This window comes from Lepisma saccharinum, unplaced genomic scaffold (assembly GCF_977018435.1).
Source record: "Lepisma saccharinum unplaced genomic scaffold, izLepSacc3.1 HAP1_SCAFFOLD_915, whole genome shotgun sequence".
Classification (NCBI taxonomy): Eukaryota; Metazoa; Arthropoda; class Insecta; order Zygentoma; family Lepismatidae; genus Lepisma; species Lepisma saccharinum.
The window spans coordinates 1-18,997 of record NW_028143569.1 but is presented as its reverse complement, the minus strand read 5'-3'; the positions used below and the strand labels follow the sequence as shown (position 1 = coordinate 18,997).

The following is an 18,997-nucleotide window of genomic DNA, read 5'->3' as shown; positions in this document are numbered from 1 at the left end:
TTGTTTCACGGAGACGTTGTTTCGCTTCACTAGCAGAGTTTTTCTCTGTGACTACCAACTCTGATTTTCTTCTCTTGTTGGAAAGAGGTGCAGTCACGATGCCAGACTGGGTGCTCGCCTTGGCAATTAATGCATTTGGGACCAGAAGAACAAGGTTCGGTCCCATGATCAGGCTGACTACACTTACCACAAAGGGCGGTAGTGGCCTTGCAGGAATGGTTAGTGTGCCCAAATTGTTGGCATTTGAAACACCGCATCGGGTTAGGGATGTACGGACAGACTTTCAGTCTCAAATATCCAGCCCGTACCCTATCTGGGAGAGTGATCTGGAGGGGGGGACAGCTGCATGAGCAACCCCTGCACGGTGAACGTGTGATGGTTTTGTGCGGTGTGGCATAGTTTGGCATAATCGGTCCACTTTTTTTTAGGATCTTCATGGACGTGCGGTAACGGTTAATAGCGATCGCTATGTCCAAATGTTACATGACTTCCTCGTTCCAAGGGTGAACGACATATGTTTCCAAAATGACGGGGCAACAGCCCACATCTTCATTTGATTTGATTTTAAAATTGTGGGAGCGTCAGCAATTAGGCTATTTAACTCCCATCACATTATACGGGGGCCAGCCCCTTATCATTACAAAGAACAACTCTATCGTTGCGTAATTAAAAATCTTAAAACGTTCCGACTTCTGTTAAAAGCTGAGGCTGTAAAGGGGCACTCAGCACACATAAGGACAATACAAACAAAATTATACTGGCCATGGGGCCAGTCGCAAGAGCCTCGTTAGTCTTCAGTCCAGGGTGCACTAATGTGGAAGTGAGGTTGACATTTGGGTGTACTGCGTGGAAGGTCACTCCTTACACCCCGCAACAGCGCACACGGCCCGTGGGTCCATGACTTGTCTTGCGGCGTCATTTTCCTCGTCGATTGATTTCCCGATTTGGGGACATTCATTGACCATCAGGGTCGCCCGATTGTCTGCCCCCGACTTCTTCTTGTGAGGCTACCTGAAAAGTCAAGGTTACGTACAGCTGTGGAGGCGATCCCATTGGACAAGCTGGAGCGGGTGATTCGAGCTTTCGTTTGCCGCCTGAAAGAATGCGCTGAACGCGATGTCGACCATCTGTCGGGGGATATCTTCAAAACCAAGTAAAAAAGCATATATGGTATGTAATTGCATCTATTATTCTTTGTTTTCAATGTGTGTTCGAATGAATTATTCGATTTGTTTCGACGTTCTGTCCTTTTTATATCCTACTATTCCAAAATGCAGGATTGTACATATTGCATCATATTTCAGCCTGTATGAGGACTAGAGACTTGAAAGAAGTTTCACTTTGTTGTAAAAGGTGTATTCTTTGGGAACAATGTAAAAGTTTGCGCCCTTTTTCCAAAATAAGTGAGAAGATTGGGCGAACGCCAGATATTTTTCCACTGAAATTTGGGGACTTGGTCCCGACCAACCCCGTTTTTCTCACTTGGGCTTTCTGAACTGTTTTTGCTTTCAAACAAAAGTTATCCGAAGTAGGTTGCTCAAATAGTTTCAGAGTAATACTAATTTATTCTCTATATGCATTTTTTTTCACGTTGAGTTTTCAATGCGAGGTTTGGCAGCCTGGAAATAGACACGACGCAATATATGACGAGCTTGTTTTCCGCCTCACAGTTTGGGTAACGTGAGCTATCTTTGTTCAACATGTTTCCTTCTGTGTTCCAAGGACAAAGTTCCTGGTGACAGGCTAAAGATAGAACGAGGGAACCAAAAATGCGCTTTCGCGCCTCACTGCAAGAAAGGAAGGAATTCGTGGGTCACAGCTTTCTGCGAAGGAAATCTGGCACCTCTGCTGTCTTTCATGATGGAATTCTGCCTGCTCCCGACCCCCCCCCCCTTTCCAGTGTACCCAATAGCGCATTTGATAGTCACACACAGTGCAGAGGTCACAAGCTATTCTGGATTGATTTGATTTGAATTGAATTTAAAATTTTGGGTGTGTCAGCACTAAGGCCATTTTCCACGCGCCACATTATACAGGGTCCAGCCCCTTATCGTTACACAGAACAACTCTAACGTTGCATAACTAAAATCATAAAATATTAAAATCTTCTGACTTTCGTTAAAAGCTGAGGATGTAAAGGAGCACTCAGCACAAATAAGGACAAAACACAGGACAACACAAACAAAATTATACTGACCATGGGGCCAGTCGCCAGAGCCTCGTTAGTCTGAAGTCCAGGGTCTACTACGTGGAAGTGAGGTTGACTATTGGGTGCACTACGTGGAAGGAGCACTCTTTACACCCCACAAGCTATTCTGGAGTGCGACGTAGAAGTTGGTTTGAATTTGAATTTAAAATTTTGGGTGCGTCAGCACTAAGGCTATTTTCCACCCGTCACATTATACGGAGTCCAGCCCCTTATCGTTACAAAGAACAACTCTATCGTTGCGTAATTAAAAATCTTAAAATGTTCTGACTTTTGTTAAAAGCTGAGGCTGTAAAGGGGCACTCAGCACACATAAGGACAATACAAACAAAATTATACTGGCCATGGGGCCAGTCGCCAGAGCCTCGTTTGTCTTCAGTCCAGGGTGTACTACGTGGAAGTGAGGTTGACTATTGGGTGCACTACGTGGAAGGAGCACCCCTTACACCCCAGAAGTTGGTTTGAGTGTGGGCTCCGAGTTTGCTTTGTGTTGCCCATTCATTTCGCATTGGTATAGTATTCTCTGATTGTGGTAAGGCCTTTCATCTTTTGTTCTGCATATCCACTTTTCTTCTGTTTATTCAGGCCTTCGATCAAACATCTCCGGGAAGAAGCGAATGAGTGAAAGGGAGATTTGCGATTTCCTAGACCACACGAATGACGAAGATAAGACTGGAGAACCTGAGGGTGTTTCGGTCGGCGATGATGATGTTCATTGGGAGGCTGTATCGGATTCTTCAGATGAAGATGATGCTCCTATCCGATCAACATCTTCAGCAGCGACTTCAACTTCGTCAACCGGGGGCCTGCGACCCGCTCATCTTCCGAGTCCAACTGCTTTCCCTTTTACTGGACCGCCTGGACCCAAAAATTCTTATCTTTCTCCAAACTCTTCTCCTTTTGATTCTTTTTGACTTTTCTTGACGGATGCTCTTTTTGACATTCTGCTGGTAGAATCTAAGCGATACTACCATCAGTTTGTGGATAAGAGTCATCCATCCAGGGTAGAGCCACCCAATCACCCTTGGCATACTTTTCCTTTTCTTTGCCCTGTGGCTGTACTTTGGACACAATAGACACCACTTCATAGATTCTTATTGGCAGAAAAACATTTTTCCATACCCCCTGAGTCGGCTATCTCCTTTCCTGAAACAGTTTCCGGCACATCCTTCGCTTCCTCCACTTTGCCGACAATTCATCTCCTCCGACAGAGAACAAGGACCAACTGTGGAAACAGACAGATTGTAGAACATTTCAGACAACGTTACTTTGACTTGTACCATCCGACTGAACACGTATCCAGTGACGAGGCTATTGTTCTTTACAAGGGGAAAGTGCTGTTCAAACAATATATTCCAAAGAAGCACAAGCGATTTGGCATCAAGTTATACTTGCTCTGTGACTCTTTGAGATATACGTTTGATATTCTTGTTTATCTTGGAAAGGACAGAGCAAGACAAGACTGAAACTATCATTGAACTAAGTAGGAGAGTTCAAGGAATTGGCCATAAATTGTTTATGGACAATTTCTTCACCTCCACCGATCTTTTTGATGATCTCACAACAAAGCGCTTGCAATGTTGTGGACTGTCAATAAGAATCGGTGTTCCATGCCCACGGACTTCAAGACAAGCAAGACAAAACGTGACCTGGACGTACGTAGGAAGGGACACTTGACAGCTGTATGGTGGCGCGACAAACGTGACGTCCTTGTGCTGACGAATTACCACAGACAGCCCTACCCCACTCCCCTGCACAAGGGAACTTTCTTGACGACCAAGGTAACCCATTGAAACCTGGAATTATACTAGACTATAATAGATATATGGGTTACGTTGACAAACCTGACACGATGACACGTAGCTATCTGACTGGCAGACAGACAATCAAGTGGACAAATAAACTTTTCTTCTATCTTACAAACCAGTCCATCCTCAATGCCAATATATTCTCATGAAGCACTTCTCCCGAAATTTCTCACATCCTCAGTTCCGGATATGTTTGATCGAGGAGCTGGCAAAACGAGGGAAGGCTGAGCAGGGTGGTCCTTCTAGTCCTTTGCCTGCTGCTGATGTCCCACCACCTCTCGAGTTGGTGAGAAGAGAAGGTTCGGCAAACAGTCATTGGCCTATAGTGACCACCACACCCAGAAGGTGTAAGGTATGTTACAATCAGAGAAAACAACATAAGAAAACATTACATCAGTGCAAGGCATGCAAAGTTCTGAGCATAGGCCCTTGCTTCGAGGCCTTCCACATGGGAAACTAGGTGGCGAGGACATACATTACATAACACTAGTTATTTGCCACATTATTTATCATTTCTCTTTTTCGTACTGTTTGCTCACAAATATAACCCAACGGAAAATTTTTGACATTGCATTGTTGCAAATATTGTGTCATTCTAAACTTTCTATGAGAGCAAAGACCATGAAACAAGTTTCACTTTGTTGCAAAAGTCTATTCTTTGAAAACAATGGAAAAGTTTGCGCCCTTTTTCCAAAACAACGGGAGAAGAGGGTGCGAACGCCAGATTCTTTTTTTTTTTCATTGAAAATTGGGGACTTGGTCCCTCCCAAACCCGTTTTTCTCACTTGGACTTTCTGAATTGTACACTGTCGCGTGCTCCAATGTTTTTGTTTTCAAACAAAAGTTATCCGAAGTAGATTGCTCAAATAGTCTGAGATGTAACGTTTATTCTGAAATAAGTGTAAAAATTTAAAAATCGTGTGCAAAGGCCGTGGCGAGAGAGGGGTTCCTTTTGAAAACTGGCTCGGCTGTTTAAAGGTTAAGGACAAGACACAGGACAACACACACAAAATTATACTGGCCATAGTGCCTGTCGCCAGAGCCTCGTAACTAACTAACTAACTCTCTAGCCTTCTTAAACCCGAAGGTTCATGGCTGCAGCAACACAGGCCTTCCATCTGTCCCTATCTTGTGCAAGATTTATATACTCTTTTCCATCCCTACCGATTTCCCTTAGGTCCATCTCGACGTTGGCCCTCCATCTTCGTCTTGGCCTTCCTACTGGTCTCTTACCATCAGGTTTCCCAACAAGAATTCTGTAAACTCCTCTTTCCTCTCCCATTCGTGCCACATGGCCTGCCCACCTAAGTCTTCTTGATTTAATTATTCTAATAAAGTCTGGACATGAATATAAATGATGTAGTTCTAAATTATGTAACCTTCTCCACTCACCTGTCTCCTCATCCCTTTTAGGTCCAAATATTTTCCTAAGGATCCTATTTTCAAATACTCTCAATTTATGTTCCTCTTTCAATGTAAGGGACCAAGTTTCACACCCATATAATACTACAGGCAAAATTACTGTTTTGTATATTTTAACTTTTAGTTTCTTAGATATTAAACGAGAAGACAAAAGTTTATGAAGAGAGAAGTAACATGCATTTCCTGAATTAAGCCTACTTTTTATTTCCTCTTTAATATAATTTTCATTTGTTAATATTACTCCTAAGTATTTGAATTTGGAAACTGTTTCAAACGAGTTATCAATAATTAGATTTTGATTATTACCTAACACTTGGTTTCGGCCTGTAAGCATATATTTAGTTTTCTCTTTGTTAACTTCCAAACCTATCTCTTTAGCAGTTTTGAAAAATATTTTAGCATTATTCTTAATTGTATTCACATCATCCCCCAGTAAGTCTACATCATCTGCATATGCTAACAACTGAGTCACACCATTTAATTTTAGTCCTTCTTTAGTTTCGTTTACCTTCCTAACAGCATATTCTAAGGCAAAATTAAAGAGCAATGGAGATAATGCATCTCCTTGTTTTAACCCATCATGAATTGTAAATTTGTCAGACATATTAATACCCACACGAATTTTACTTTCTGTTTCACTGGTGCATATTTTTATCATACTAACAAGCTTCTTAGGTATTCCAAACTCTACTAATATATTATATAATTTATCTCTTTTGACAGAATCATATGCTTTTTTGAAATCAATGAATAGCTGATGGACATTTTGATTATATTCCCACTTTTTTTCAAGTCTGCCTGATGTGAAAAATTTGATCTGTAGTTGATCTGTTGCGTTTAAATCCACATTGATAATCACCTATAATTTCATTAGCATATGGGGTTAGTCTTGTTAAAAGAATGTTAGATAATATTTTATATGTTGTTGAGAGTAGAGAAATTCCACGGTAATTATTGCAGTTCATTTTATCACCTTTTTTAAACACAGGAACAACTATGGATTCTTTCCACTGTTGAGGGATTTCTTCTTTATTCCATATTAAACAAATTAATTTATGAATTTGACATATTAATGAATTTCCACCATATTTAATTAACTCAGCTGGTATTAAATCAATGCCAGGTGCTTTGTTATTCTTTAGCCTTTTAATAGCATCTTTAACTTCAGTCAAGTTAGGTTCTGGAACTAAAGGTTCTGCTGTGTGAACTTCATTTACTTCTGATTTATCTCCTACATGGACATTTAAAAGGTCATTAAAGTAGTTCTTCCATCTATTTAGAATATCGCTTGGGTCACCTAGAAAATCACCGTCTTTATCTTTTATCAAGTTTACTTTAGGTTGCCACCCCTTTCTAAACTCATTTACACCTTTATATAAATCTCTGATATTTTTATTTTTGCTGTTTGTTTCAATTTCGTTAATTTTGCTTTTCAAGTAATCTCTTTTTTTACTTCTAAATGTGCGGTTAACTTCTCGCTTTATTCTATTATAATTGTTTAGATTTGTATCATCAGAGTTATTTAACCACCTAAGTCTAGCCTGATTTCTTATTTCTATTACATTATGACATTCATTATCAAACCATGGCTTACTTTTTCTCAGTTTATGGTATCCTATACTTTCTATAGCTGCTGATTCTATTGCATTACGTATGTGCTCCCAATTCATATTTACGTCTGTTTCATTTATATTTTCATCATCATTTAAATCCTGCAAAACATCAAATCTATTTGACAGTTTAATTTGGTAATCTTTCTTAATTTTTTCATCAGTAAACTTTCCTGTATGAAATTTTAGAACTTTTAGATTTTGTTGCTTATGATTTATCACTGAGAGTCTTTCTCTTAATTTAGCAATTACTAAATTACGGTCACTGGCACAGTCAGCACCTCTATGTGTACGAACGTCAATTATACTAGTATGCCTTCTCTTATCAATGAGAATATGATCTATCTGATTATGAGTTTTACCATCTGGAGAAGACCAGGTATATTTATGGATATCTTTATGTTTAAAAGTGGTACTTTTCACAATTAAATTCTTTGAGGTTGCAAAAGTAATCAATCTTATACCATTATCATTACTTAATTCATGAAGACTTTCTTTACCAATCGTGGGTTTAAATGTCTCTTCTTTGCCAATCTGTGCATTACAGTCACCTAACAGAATTTTCATATCATACTGAGAAAATTTATCAAAGACCTGTTCTAACTCTGTATAAAAATCATCTTCAGTATTATCATCTTTATCTTCCGTTGGTGCATGTATGTTTATTAAAATAATTTTACACCACCTACCCTGTAAAATACAAGGTAGAGGCCAGAGCCTCGTTCGTCTGCAAAATGCTGTCCAGACATGACAATGGTGTCTTGACCCTGTGAACTTTTATTTATTGTTTCGGAAGTTTCTATATACAATGATATCCAAAGGACTATGTGACAGAACGCTCGAACTCTCGCATGCTTCGTTTGTATTTTGTATCATTCTTCTCGAATGTGCCGATTTTATTCACCTCACATAGTCTTTTAACCTTCCCAATGATTTACCTTCAATGTTGGGAGACGATGTCGGTGCTTTAACCAATGTTATTAGGTTTTTTATAAGAGCAGGTCTCTTCCACTTTCTGAGGTAGCTTTAAGCTTTCCTTACCTCTTTTAATGTGTTGTGTTTGTACTACATGCTCAATCATGAATGTGGGGAAGACCCCCTTATCTAAACCCTTACCTCAAATTGAGAACTATAAAAAAGGTGTGTAAAAAGCCGTTCAAGATAGGTTAAAAAATACAGGTTCTAAATAGAACTGCATTGAACAAACACAACACATTAAAAGAGGTAAGGAAAGCTTAAAGCTACCTCAGAAAGTGGAAGAGACCTGCTCTTATAAAAAACCTAATAACATTGGTTAAAGCACAGACATCGTCTCCCAACATTGAAGGTAAATCATTGGGAAGGTTAAAAGACTATGTGAGGTGATTAAAATCGGCACATTCGAGAAGAATGATACAAAATACAAACGAAGCATGCGAGAGTTCGAGCGTTCTGTCACATAGTCCTTTGGATATCATTGTATATAGAAACTTCCGAAACAATAAATAAAAGTTCACAGGGTCAAGACACCACATGTGAAGTAGTCAACTTGTTGTAAAAAGAAGGTAATCTGGTAATGCTTCACAGTAGAACATTCACTTTCTAGATGTACGCACTGTGGATTTGTCATCTGAGAATTTAATTCTCAAGACATTTTGTTTCTCTCTCTTTATTTTGGGTGCATCAGCACTAAGGCTATTTTGCACCCGTCACGTTATACAGGGTCCAGCCCCTTACCTTAGCTATAACATAACTGTAATGTTGTATGACTAAAATATTAAAACATTCCGACCAGTTAAAAGCTGAGCCTGCAAAGGTACACTCAGCACATGTAAGGACAAAAACAGGACCACAGACAGAATTATACTGGGCATAGGGGTAGTCGCCAGAGCCTTGTTTGTCTGCAAAATGCAGTCCAGGGTTACTAGGTGGAAGTGAGGTACTACGTGGAAGGTCACCCCTTAATCTAAAGACATTGATTCAGTTCTTGCTTGAGCAGAGTGTTTTGTCAATGTTTCCCATTACAAATTTACTTCTACTTATAACTGTGAAGGACAATCATTTATATGTGTATGTGTGAATCTTTTATCTTCATGTAACTTGTGATTTTCTTTCGAAATATATCAATCAAGAAAGCTTAAATCTGGAAGTCTTATCCTTTTTATTTGGAGGTAGCTATAAAGCTTTTACCAGACCAATGAACAGTTCTTGTGGATGTTATGGTAGTACCTTATTCAACTCCCTGAGGATACAACAGAAGGACATGAAAATGAAAATGAAGACTATGGACCCTTCCCTGATGGTAAGCCCCTTTGCTCTGTCCATGGAGATACACACAGAAATGGTTCAATTACATGCAACCGTACAACACCACTACAAATATAAGTTGCAGTACATAAGGAAGCACCACAGAGGATTATCCTGGCTGTGGTTCCAGTCGCCAGAGCCTCGTTAGCCTGCATGTAGCAGTTCCCAGGGAGCACTAGCACGGAAGAGAGGTTGGCATTTGGGTGCTCACTCAACAGAACACCCCTCACCCCCCACGTTCAAATTCTCTGCACAGATTAAATACTTTTCATGGAGGTTCTTCTGATACAACTACTCACATGAAAAAAAAAAAAAAAAAGTCTGAGTTAATGGTGCCAACGTTCCTTGCAAAACTTCATGGAACAATTCCAGATGTATTTGTTTGTTCATTAACAGATATATACTACAATAAATAACTTCCATGCCTCAATTAAGTAGCTGAACTACAGTTTCGGACAGATGTGGGAAATTTCAGAGATAGAATTTATCTCAACAATGTGCAGAAGTAATAATCAAAACTTTGATTAAAGAATATTAAATTCAGTCTAATTCACACAAAGATTAATCCTTGTCAGGTTTTGAAGCCAGGAAATTGTGGGCTCCTATTTTAAACGTGAGTCCCGGCCATGGTTCACCTGAAGCAATATGACAATCCAAGTTTCCTGAAATGAAAATAAAACACAATGTTTAAAAAGTGTTACTTTAAGAAAAAAACTGGAGACATTGGTTCTAATTTGACAAGCTCGGGAAAAGGCAAATGCATTCATAGTAGAGCCATGGATGTCCACAGTATTTTTCCCAGGGAGGCACAAGCCAGGCCAGCACCCAAGGGGAGGAAGCCATGGCTCTCCCCCTCAAACCATAAAATATTTCAGTAAGAACCTGTAAAAAGCTTTAAAAATAGCATAGTCGATTTTTCAGATTTTGCAAGAATTTTGATTTTCTTCTTGCATAAATGTATGGGTTGTTTCTGGAGTCGAGAAGTAATTATTTATTAATTTTGGTTTTATAACCATTGATACAAGGCTACCAGTGTTCCAATTTTCTTGGACAGTTCACTATTTTTAATTCCTGTCCTGACTTCTTTCGAACTGAATTCAAATTCAGGCATGTTCTTCATTATAAGAAGATATAATAGCTACCATTTAACTTATAAATATATTTTTTTTCTAAACAAAGAATTATCATTATTATAAATCACATCAAATTAAATCACGGCTGTTCAATGGTCCTGATGTAAGACAAAGGAAATTTGAAAACATTGTTAATTTGGGAATACTGTGCTATTTGAATACTTTTGAGAATTGAATGTAAGCAATAAGCACCAAGCTGTACGCTTGTGAGCAACTTTATTGTTGATTGTCGGGTCAGGCTGAGAGGGAAGGGGGGGCTATTGCCAGTTGAATTTTTCTCAGTTACTTTGGACCATAATATTGCAACTGTACAATTGTACGTCCAACTCCAATTCTACCATAGTGTTGGTGGTTACATTAAGGGTGTGACATCCCAGAGGGGATGGAGGATATCCCTCCTTCCATCCAAACACCTTCTTCTAAAATCCCCCTCCCATCATAAATTTTCAAGAGGAAGAATTTGTTATAACAACAAAGATGAGCAATTACTTTGGACTTCGAACATACTTTACTAAGAATAATATCAGAAATTCATGCAAAGGAAGAACAAAGAATGATATGTCTGTGTGTGAATGTTGCATGATTGCATCCCTAGCTCTCTCTCTCTCTCTCTCTCTTTAGATCTGTTAACACCATGGGGTGAAAACGTAGCACCAATTATATCATATTGGACTAGTAAGGAACAGAGCCGTATCTGCGAAGGGGATGGTCACCCACAGAAATAGTATTCTCCAGTTCTCTCTACTTTCGTTGACTACCGCAAAGTATGAGGCATATTTTTAAAGTAAGTACCGTTTTGAAATTCTGCCGCTGCAGCGCTGCGGTCGGTGTCCCGTGCATGCGCACTGTGTACCTACATCTGTTGGCAAGCCACAGATGCCATTGCGGCAACAATCGATTGTGTATACATTTGCTTTTGCGTATTTAAAATGCTTCCGCCGATTGACAATCCCGCCGACTGTGAAATACGCGGTTATTAGTTTTCTTAGTGCTAAAGGCGTGAAAGCAGTTGAAATTCACCGTCAGATTTGTGAAGTGTACGGGCAAAACATTATGAGTGATGAAATGGTACGCAAATGGGTAAGAGCTTTCAAAGATGGCCGAAAGAATATTCATGACTAGGAACGGAGTGGGCGACCCTCAGTGATCACTGCCGATTTGGTGCAGAAAGTGAAAGAAAAGACGCTTCACGATTTCTTCGTTATCAAAGGAGTTCCCTGAAGTTTCAAGAAGTGTTATCTATGAAATTGTTACCGAATGCTTAAACTATTGAAAATTGTGCTCACGATGGATACTAAAAATGTGAACTGAAGTGCACAAAAGCAAACGTTTAGGTAGCGCCTTGACTTTTCTTGTCAAGATCTCATCGCATCATTTGGCTGGGAACAATTTGATCATCCTCCATACAGCCCCAATCTAGCACCCAGTGACTACCACGTGTTTCTGCAACTGAAGAAGCATCTCGGAGGTCAGCGCCACAATGACGACGATAGCCTCAAAATGTCCGTGTTGCAGTGGCTGTCAACTCAGGCGGCAAACTTCTATGACGACGGAATACAAAAGCTTGTTGTTCGATACGAGACGTGCCTTAATATTGGTGGCAATTATGTGGAAAAGTATATAAAAGTGTGGTCTTTCATGTAACAATAAAATTGTAAAGTTTACTTGTTTTTTGTACATATCAAAAAGGTACTTACTTCAAAAATACACCTCATATATAAATAAAACATAACACTTGCATGTTAATGTCATACAAATCCAATGTCTTATTTCTTGCCCCTCCACCTAGTTATGTAAAAAATTGTTCATAATATTAATTATAGATCTTCAATTTATAATCTAATTTGCAGATGTGAACTATACCACACACACTGCTGGAATGCACAACCGACTTTCCTTTTATAAGCTAAATTTTTGAATACTAAGTTTCCTTTTCATCCAATTCAATGGAAAAGAGAATATTTCTTCAATTGCAGCTACATCTAGGCAGAAAGGGAGGTGCAAATTCAGTGCTTGGGGAGCGAAAAATCTCTTCTCATCCTGGGTGCCGAAATCTCTAGCTACAGCTCTCATAAGGAAATATTTCCATTTGAGACCCCATTAACAGATTTACACCATTACACCAACATGTACAGAATAAAAGTAAAGCACAAATTGAAGGTTAAAATAAGTATGAAATTTTATTGATCATTATTAACAGAAAGCAATAATTAAATAAAATCTAACACTTATTAAAAATATTTCACATATCTTCTAATTATTTTACATTTTGGACCATGTGATAAAGACATTAATTTGCTAGTTTATAAATGTTGCAAATATATTTCCACAAGAGATTCGGACCTGGACCCACCCACCTCAAAAGAATTCTTAATTAGGGCCTGGCACAAGCAAAGTATTTTTTTTCCAAAGGGGGAGGGGGGGGGCAAAGGAGGCATATTTTTCCCCATAAGAATGATGCCTCCTCAAAAAACACTTTCAGTCTGAAATTATCATGTTCCTTCCAATGCCCCTATAATAGCTAAAAAATTACTGTGACTGAAATGAAATTATGTTGGAAATATAGCATGTGTCCACAATTTATCTTTAAAGTTCAAATCGAAATAACTAAATAATGGACCGAGGTATCTCAGTTCTGTTGCCTTCATTTAAAAGAGAAACTCGCAAAGTTCCTTTTACTGTTTTTTCATGAACATTGAGTAAGTGGTGAAGAGGTGAGGTCACATTTCCACAAAATGACTACTAAACAGGAGAAGGCACAGTGTGTTTCATGGTTCATACAGACAAGATCCGATACACAGGTCCAACGAAATTTCAGGACTAAGTATGGCAGAAAACCACCATCAAGACCAACAATCCCTGAATGGCACAGAAAGTTCATGGAAAATGTGTGGTGTGGCCTTATGCACAACCAAATAATTGACCCCTTTTTCTTTGCTGAAAAAACTTAACTTCAATTCCTACCTGGATATGCTGGACCAATTTGTTTTCCCACAACTTGATCATCTCCAGCCAGATACTTCAACTTCAAAAATTCACTACAAATGCAAATGATGATATATTTGAGTGATTTTTTTTTATTATAATCGTTTACTATTAAAGTTTGTACTAATAGTCAATTTGTGTATTTCAGGTAACATTGTGAAGAAAAAGAGGGCCACAAGAAAAGGCACAATGTGTGGCATGGTTCACTGAAACAAAATCTGACACTCAAACTCGGTGAAACTTCAGGACGAGGTATGGGAAACAACCACCAGAACATCCATCAATTCGTGAATGGCACAGGAAATTCATGGAGACCCGATACAATTTAGCATAAGCAAGAAGTGGAAGGAAACGAGTATCAGAGGAAGACATCAAACGTGTAAGACAAGCCTTTTTTTTAATTCTCCAAAGAAATCCATTCGCACTGCTGCCACTTACAGCTACCACGATCAACAGTGCACAAGGTCCTACACCACAACCTGCGATTGTATGGGTATCAAGTGCAACTGTTGCATGCCATCAAGCCCAATGATAAACAGACATGCAAAACGTTTGAAGTGGACATGCTTCATCGAATATCGGAGGATGCAATGTTCCTCAACAGAGTGTGTTTTACTGATGAGGCAACATTTCATGTTTCCGGTAAACTGAACATGTACGTACAATGCGAGAATCTGGGACTCGGAAAACCTCCATACGAAAATGGACCTCAAACGAGACAGTCCAGAGGTGAATGTGTGGTGTGGACTGATGTTCGATCGAATCATTGGTCCATTTTTATTTTTTTGTGGAGCAAACAATTACTGCAAATGTTTCCCTTGACCTTTTGACTGAATATGTGACACCACAACTGGCTGACCTTCAACCAACCGTCCTTTACCAACAGGATGGTGCACCACCATATTGGGGATTAAATGTTCGTGACTTCCTGGACCAAACATTTTCCGGTAGGTGGATTGGACGGGATGGTCCTATTCCCTGGCCACCTCGTTCACCTGACATAACGCCCCTAGATTTCTTTCAATGGGGCTACGTAAAGACACTGTGTATCGAACAAAGGAACGGAACATTACTGATCTCAAGCAAAGGATCACTGATGTTATTGCCACCATTGATGAGGCTACGCTAGAGCGGACATGGCATGAAACTATTTTCGCCTTGACATCCTTTGTGCAACCAATGGTGCCCGTATTAAGGTTTATTAAGTTATGAAAAAAAAACTTCAATATATATTGCTACTAAGTGACAAATTTCATATAATTATCTCTTCATATGTGTTTGGAATAAAAGCTTAAAGTTGTGAAAAGACATTATGGACACCCTGTACAAGCCTTATTCTATGTTATGCTCACAATTAATTGGGTTTGATTGAATGATATGTTATATTCAATTTCGCTTTTTGGACACTTTTGACTTATTGCCAAGATGACAATGAATGGTGATGAGATGAAATAGATGAAGGACGATCACAACACAAGTCCCAAACTGTGGTCCAAGGGGTCCGCAATAACAATGTAAGTTGTAAGTACTTAAAAAGCTATTATATGCAATTATAATTTTCTTTTGGTAAACGAAGAAATTATTCATACGACTGGGACACACTCTTTTAGTAATCTAAGCAACATTTAAAAATAAAATAAAAACTATTCTTCACTCTTGTATAACTTACATACAGTATATGTAACTCTTAACTTGGCCGAAAGATGGTGAAAGTTAGCAGTGGATTGTTAGTAACTCTTAAAGTGGCCGAGAGATGGCATTGTGTGTCTTCATTGGTAGTTTGGTTTGGTGCACAGTCAGTTGCACCAGCGCAGTCAAATGTGTCGCCTGATGCTTACAGGTCCACCACTCTATCTTTGCTCTTCCACGTACTCAAACTGCGGGAATCCAGAAGCAATAAAGTGTAAGTATAATACAGGCGATAATATGGATAGCTGGTTGAAGGCAGGTTCATTGAAGTGTACATCCATTCGAACAGTGATGCAACTGAGTGTGTTCAGGAAACCTCAACCACCGAGACGTGGGATTTACTGTGCTGACTGTTGGATATGACGAGAAGCCTCAGTGTCTCTTGTGTGGTGACGTTTTATCTAACGAGTGTTTGAAACCACCGAAAATAAAAGGGCATCTCCAAATCATGCATGGCAGTGTAGCTGACAAGCCAATCCACTACTTTCACAATATACTCGCTGAACTTAATGAAACAAAGAAAGTACTCACGGACAGTGTTAAGGGAGGCAAGCAAAATGTAGTTTTAGCATCATATCAAGTTTCCCTATTAATTGCAAAACATGTCCAACCACATACCATTGGAGAGAAGCTAGTACGACCTGCAGCAAAACTGATGGTAAATACTGTACTTGGTGAAAACAATTGGGTGCTATATCGTTGTCTGATAACACAGTCAAGCAAAGAATAGAAAAATGGCAGCAAATGTGCGACATACATTGTTGGAACGAGTGAAAATTGGTGAATACTACGCGTTGCAGCTCAACGAAAGCACTGATATTTCTAACAATGCAAACTTCCTAACTTTCATTCGATATGAATTTCAAAACACAATCCACAAGGATTTGCTGTGTTGTTCAATCTTACCCATGCAGGCGAATGCCGAAAGTATCTTTCAGGTACTCAACACATTCATGACTCAAAATGAACTTAACTGGGAGCAACGCGTTGGAATAACTACCGACGGCGGCTAGGGCCTCATCTGGAAAATATAAAGGCGTAATTGCACACTCCGAGTGACTACGCTTGAACCACACCTACAACACTTGGTCTCTGGCAAATAGCACCATCCGTCCCATTGATCCAACACTGTACCAAGTAAATTTTCTCAAGTAAGTTTCCAGATCCAGACTGTTGTAATTATTAGCCAAGTGTCACATTGTTTTATAATTTTTATGCATTTAGGAAGTATGTTTATGTACATGAAGTTTAATTAAACTTTAAAAAGTTTAAAGAAAAATAAATATTAGGCCTATATTATACAAATAAAATCAAACATGTTAACATTACAGAATTCTGTCATTGAGTTGGTGCTTTTAAGTCCACTTTATGCACAGTAAGGATAATCAGGACTGGACCTACAGTTTAAAGTGGGATCCAAACCACGGGTCGGCTACCCTATTCTACACCCTCGATTTTTGAATTTTTTTTTTTTTTCATTATCAAGGTTATGTGATCCTATTTGTGAATAAAAACAAATTGGAGTGCGGAAAGAAGTATTTACGACTGTACAGCCGTTTAAAGTTGCGATTTTGTCGTTTGCAATTGTTGAGTGAAAATTTCCCGCCGGTTCCGGGCTCCGCCCCTGGGGTAATTGACTTACGGCCTCCTACCGCTACCGCGGCCCCGCCTATATCTATAGAGTCCCTTTTTAAGGGCATGTTAGAAATTGGCCGAAGTCACCTGCCCCCAACACTATTTCTCACTGTTTTCCGCATTGACACATGAAGAAACAAAAATGTAAGGCTAAAAGTAAAGCTAATAAGGTAACTTACCTCTTTTCCCCAAGGCCAGGCATTGCAGGTGAATGTTGAAACTGAAAGTCGGTCAGTCGTATGTAATAAGTCGTCTTTTTTGTCCTTTTCCACAGAATATAACCCTACCCCGTCGTTCCATGATAAAAATAATAAGTCGCAAATTATCCCAGCCCAGAAGTCATTCAGAAAACGGCCTGCAGTTGCTGAAAAGAAAGGTGCACCATGTTCCACAAGAAAACGTATTTACAAACGCTGAGGATACCGTTCAACAATATGTTGAATGATATTCCTCATTGTGTCTCGTCGCTGTTTTCCATACCTGTCAAACCACATGAACTCATCCAGATATTCCTCCAAAAAGTGGGACCACATGACATTCCTTTTCCTCATATGCCTTTTCGCAACAGACCAATATCCCTCAATCCTGTTAGTGCAAACTCCTGTTACCGGATCAACGAAGTGCGCCTTATGTTTCACAGTCTTGTGAGTGTAAGGGGAAACACCACCAAGACGTGAAATACATTTGTAAGATGCCCATTCATCTGACCAGATTTCCGTTCCTGGAAGAACATGCTTCTCGATCAACGGAACGAGGGTTTCGGATGTACGATCGTCAACAAGCAGAAGCAAGCCCCTTTCTGCGTTGCAATAGTACATGCCGAAAACCCACCGTTCCAGAACTACCCTTCCTCTGTTGTACTTCCTCCTGCAAAACACACTCTCATCCATCTGTACAATAGAGCCCACACCACCTAAGCTGTCGTCTGACTGAAGTATCTTCCAGGAGCAAATATCTCGCAGATACCGGTAAAACTGAATAACGTTCTTCTTTCGCAAACCACAAATATCACATGCCAAACGAACACTACTCCCGCAACACCAAAGAAACATCAACGAGAATATGTCGCGCCAAGGCAGCTTCATATTCTCGAAGAATGTTCCCGATGTCACGGAACGATCAAACCTACACTTTGGACAACGCCACCAAGCCAACTCAGAATCACCTGTGCCATACCTTAATCTCATAAACACATTCCTACGGTACCTTCTGGAACACGGTGCACATTTCCTCGAAGCAGCCAGCAGACCATCTCCCTGCAAGTCAAGTACAATGTCCCGTATGTCTCGTCTAACAAAGTCGTCTATGTCCTTCATCCGTTGAACGTCTGTCAATCTCATCTTTAGCCCTTCTGTCTTAATTAAATGTCACACAAATCAATCCCAATGTCTAAAGTCGCACAAAACAATTGCAATGTCTCAAATATCCAATCCACCAATAAATTACATAAATAATATATTGAAACTGCAAATTATCCCATTGCACAAGTCATTCATAACAAGATATAATTGCAAATTATCCCATTGCACAAGTCAAAGATAAGAAGAAAAAGAAAATGTTCAGACGTGAGCCTGTGACGTCAATCCAAGATACGCCATGATCAAATCCCTGCAAAACCGTTTTGACGTTACATATGGAATCTAAATATTGAAAAACGTAAGTTTCCTAGCATGTAGATCTAAAAAAATTACTATTTAATTGTTATTTAAAAACATCGTTTGTTATGAAGAACTAATTTTCGTGACGAGAACATTTGAAATGTGCGAAAAATCGAGGGTGTAGAATAGGGTACCCGAGCCCAAACCACTTGTGCATCCACCGAGGATCGAACCGGGGACCCCTTGATTACAAGGCAATGATGCTACCACTGCACCATGGGGAGGCCCCAAAATTCTGTCATGTTTACTGAATTAAGTATTTATTATGTTCTGTGACTAGGGAGTCCTTGGACTTGGGGTAAGGCAACAGAAACAGAACCTAACATTGGCTTTCATGTTACTCTGGAGGTCATCCGAGCTGCCAGTGAGGAGAGAGAATTTGTACTAGGATGGTTACATAATAAGTGTAAGTGAAAGTGAGGTTGACATCATTTGGGTGTACTAAATGGAAGCATTACCCCTTACACCCCTTACACCCCAAACATGGGAATTTTGCATCATGTTCTGTCCAAGGAGTCCTGCACAAGACACCCCTCATAACAGTGTTATCTCCTGAAGGAAACAC

General features: G+C 39.5%; 1 protein-coding gene across 1 annotated transcript; it reads right to left on the bottom strand.

Annotated features, from left to right (window-relative positions):
- Window positions 1-17,178: 17,178 nt before the first annotated feature.
- On the bottom strand, window positions 17,179-18,114 carry LOC145983430 (uncharacterized). The gene has a single exon (XM_083116540.1). The coding sequence runs from the start codon at window positions 18,112-18,114 to the stop codon at window positions 17,179-17,181; it is 936 nt and encodes a 311-aa protein (XP_082972666.1).
- Between the last annotated feature and the right edge of the window lie 883 nt (window positions 18,115-18,997).

Bases quoted from the DNA above. Each gene is read 5' to 3' on its own strand.
- LOC145983430 (XM_083116540.1), bottom strand. From the start codon at position 18,114: ATGAGATTGACAGACGTTCAACGGATGAAGGACATAGACGACTTTGTT.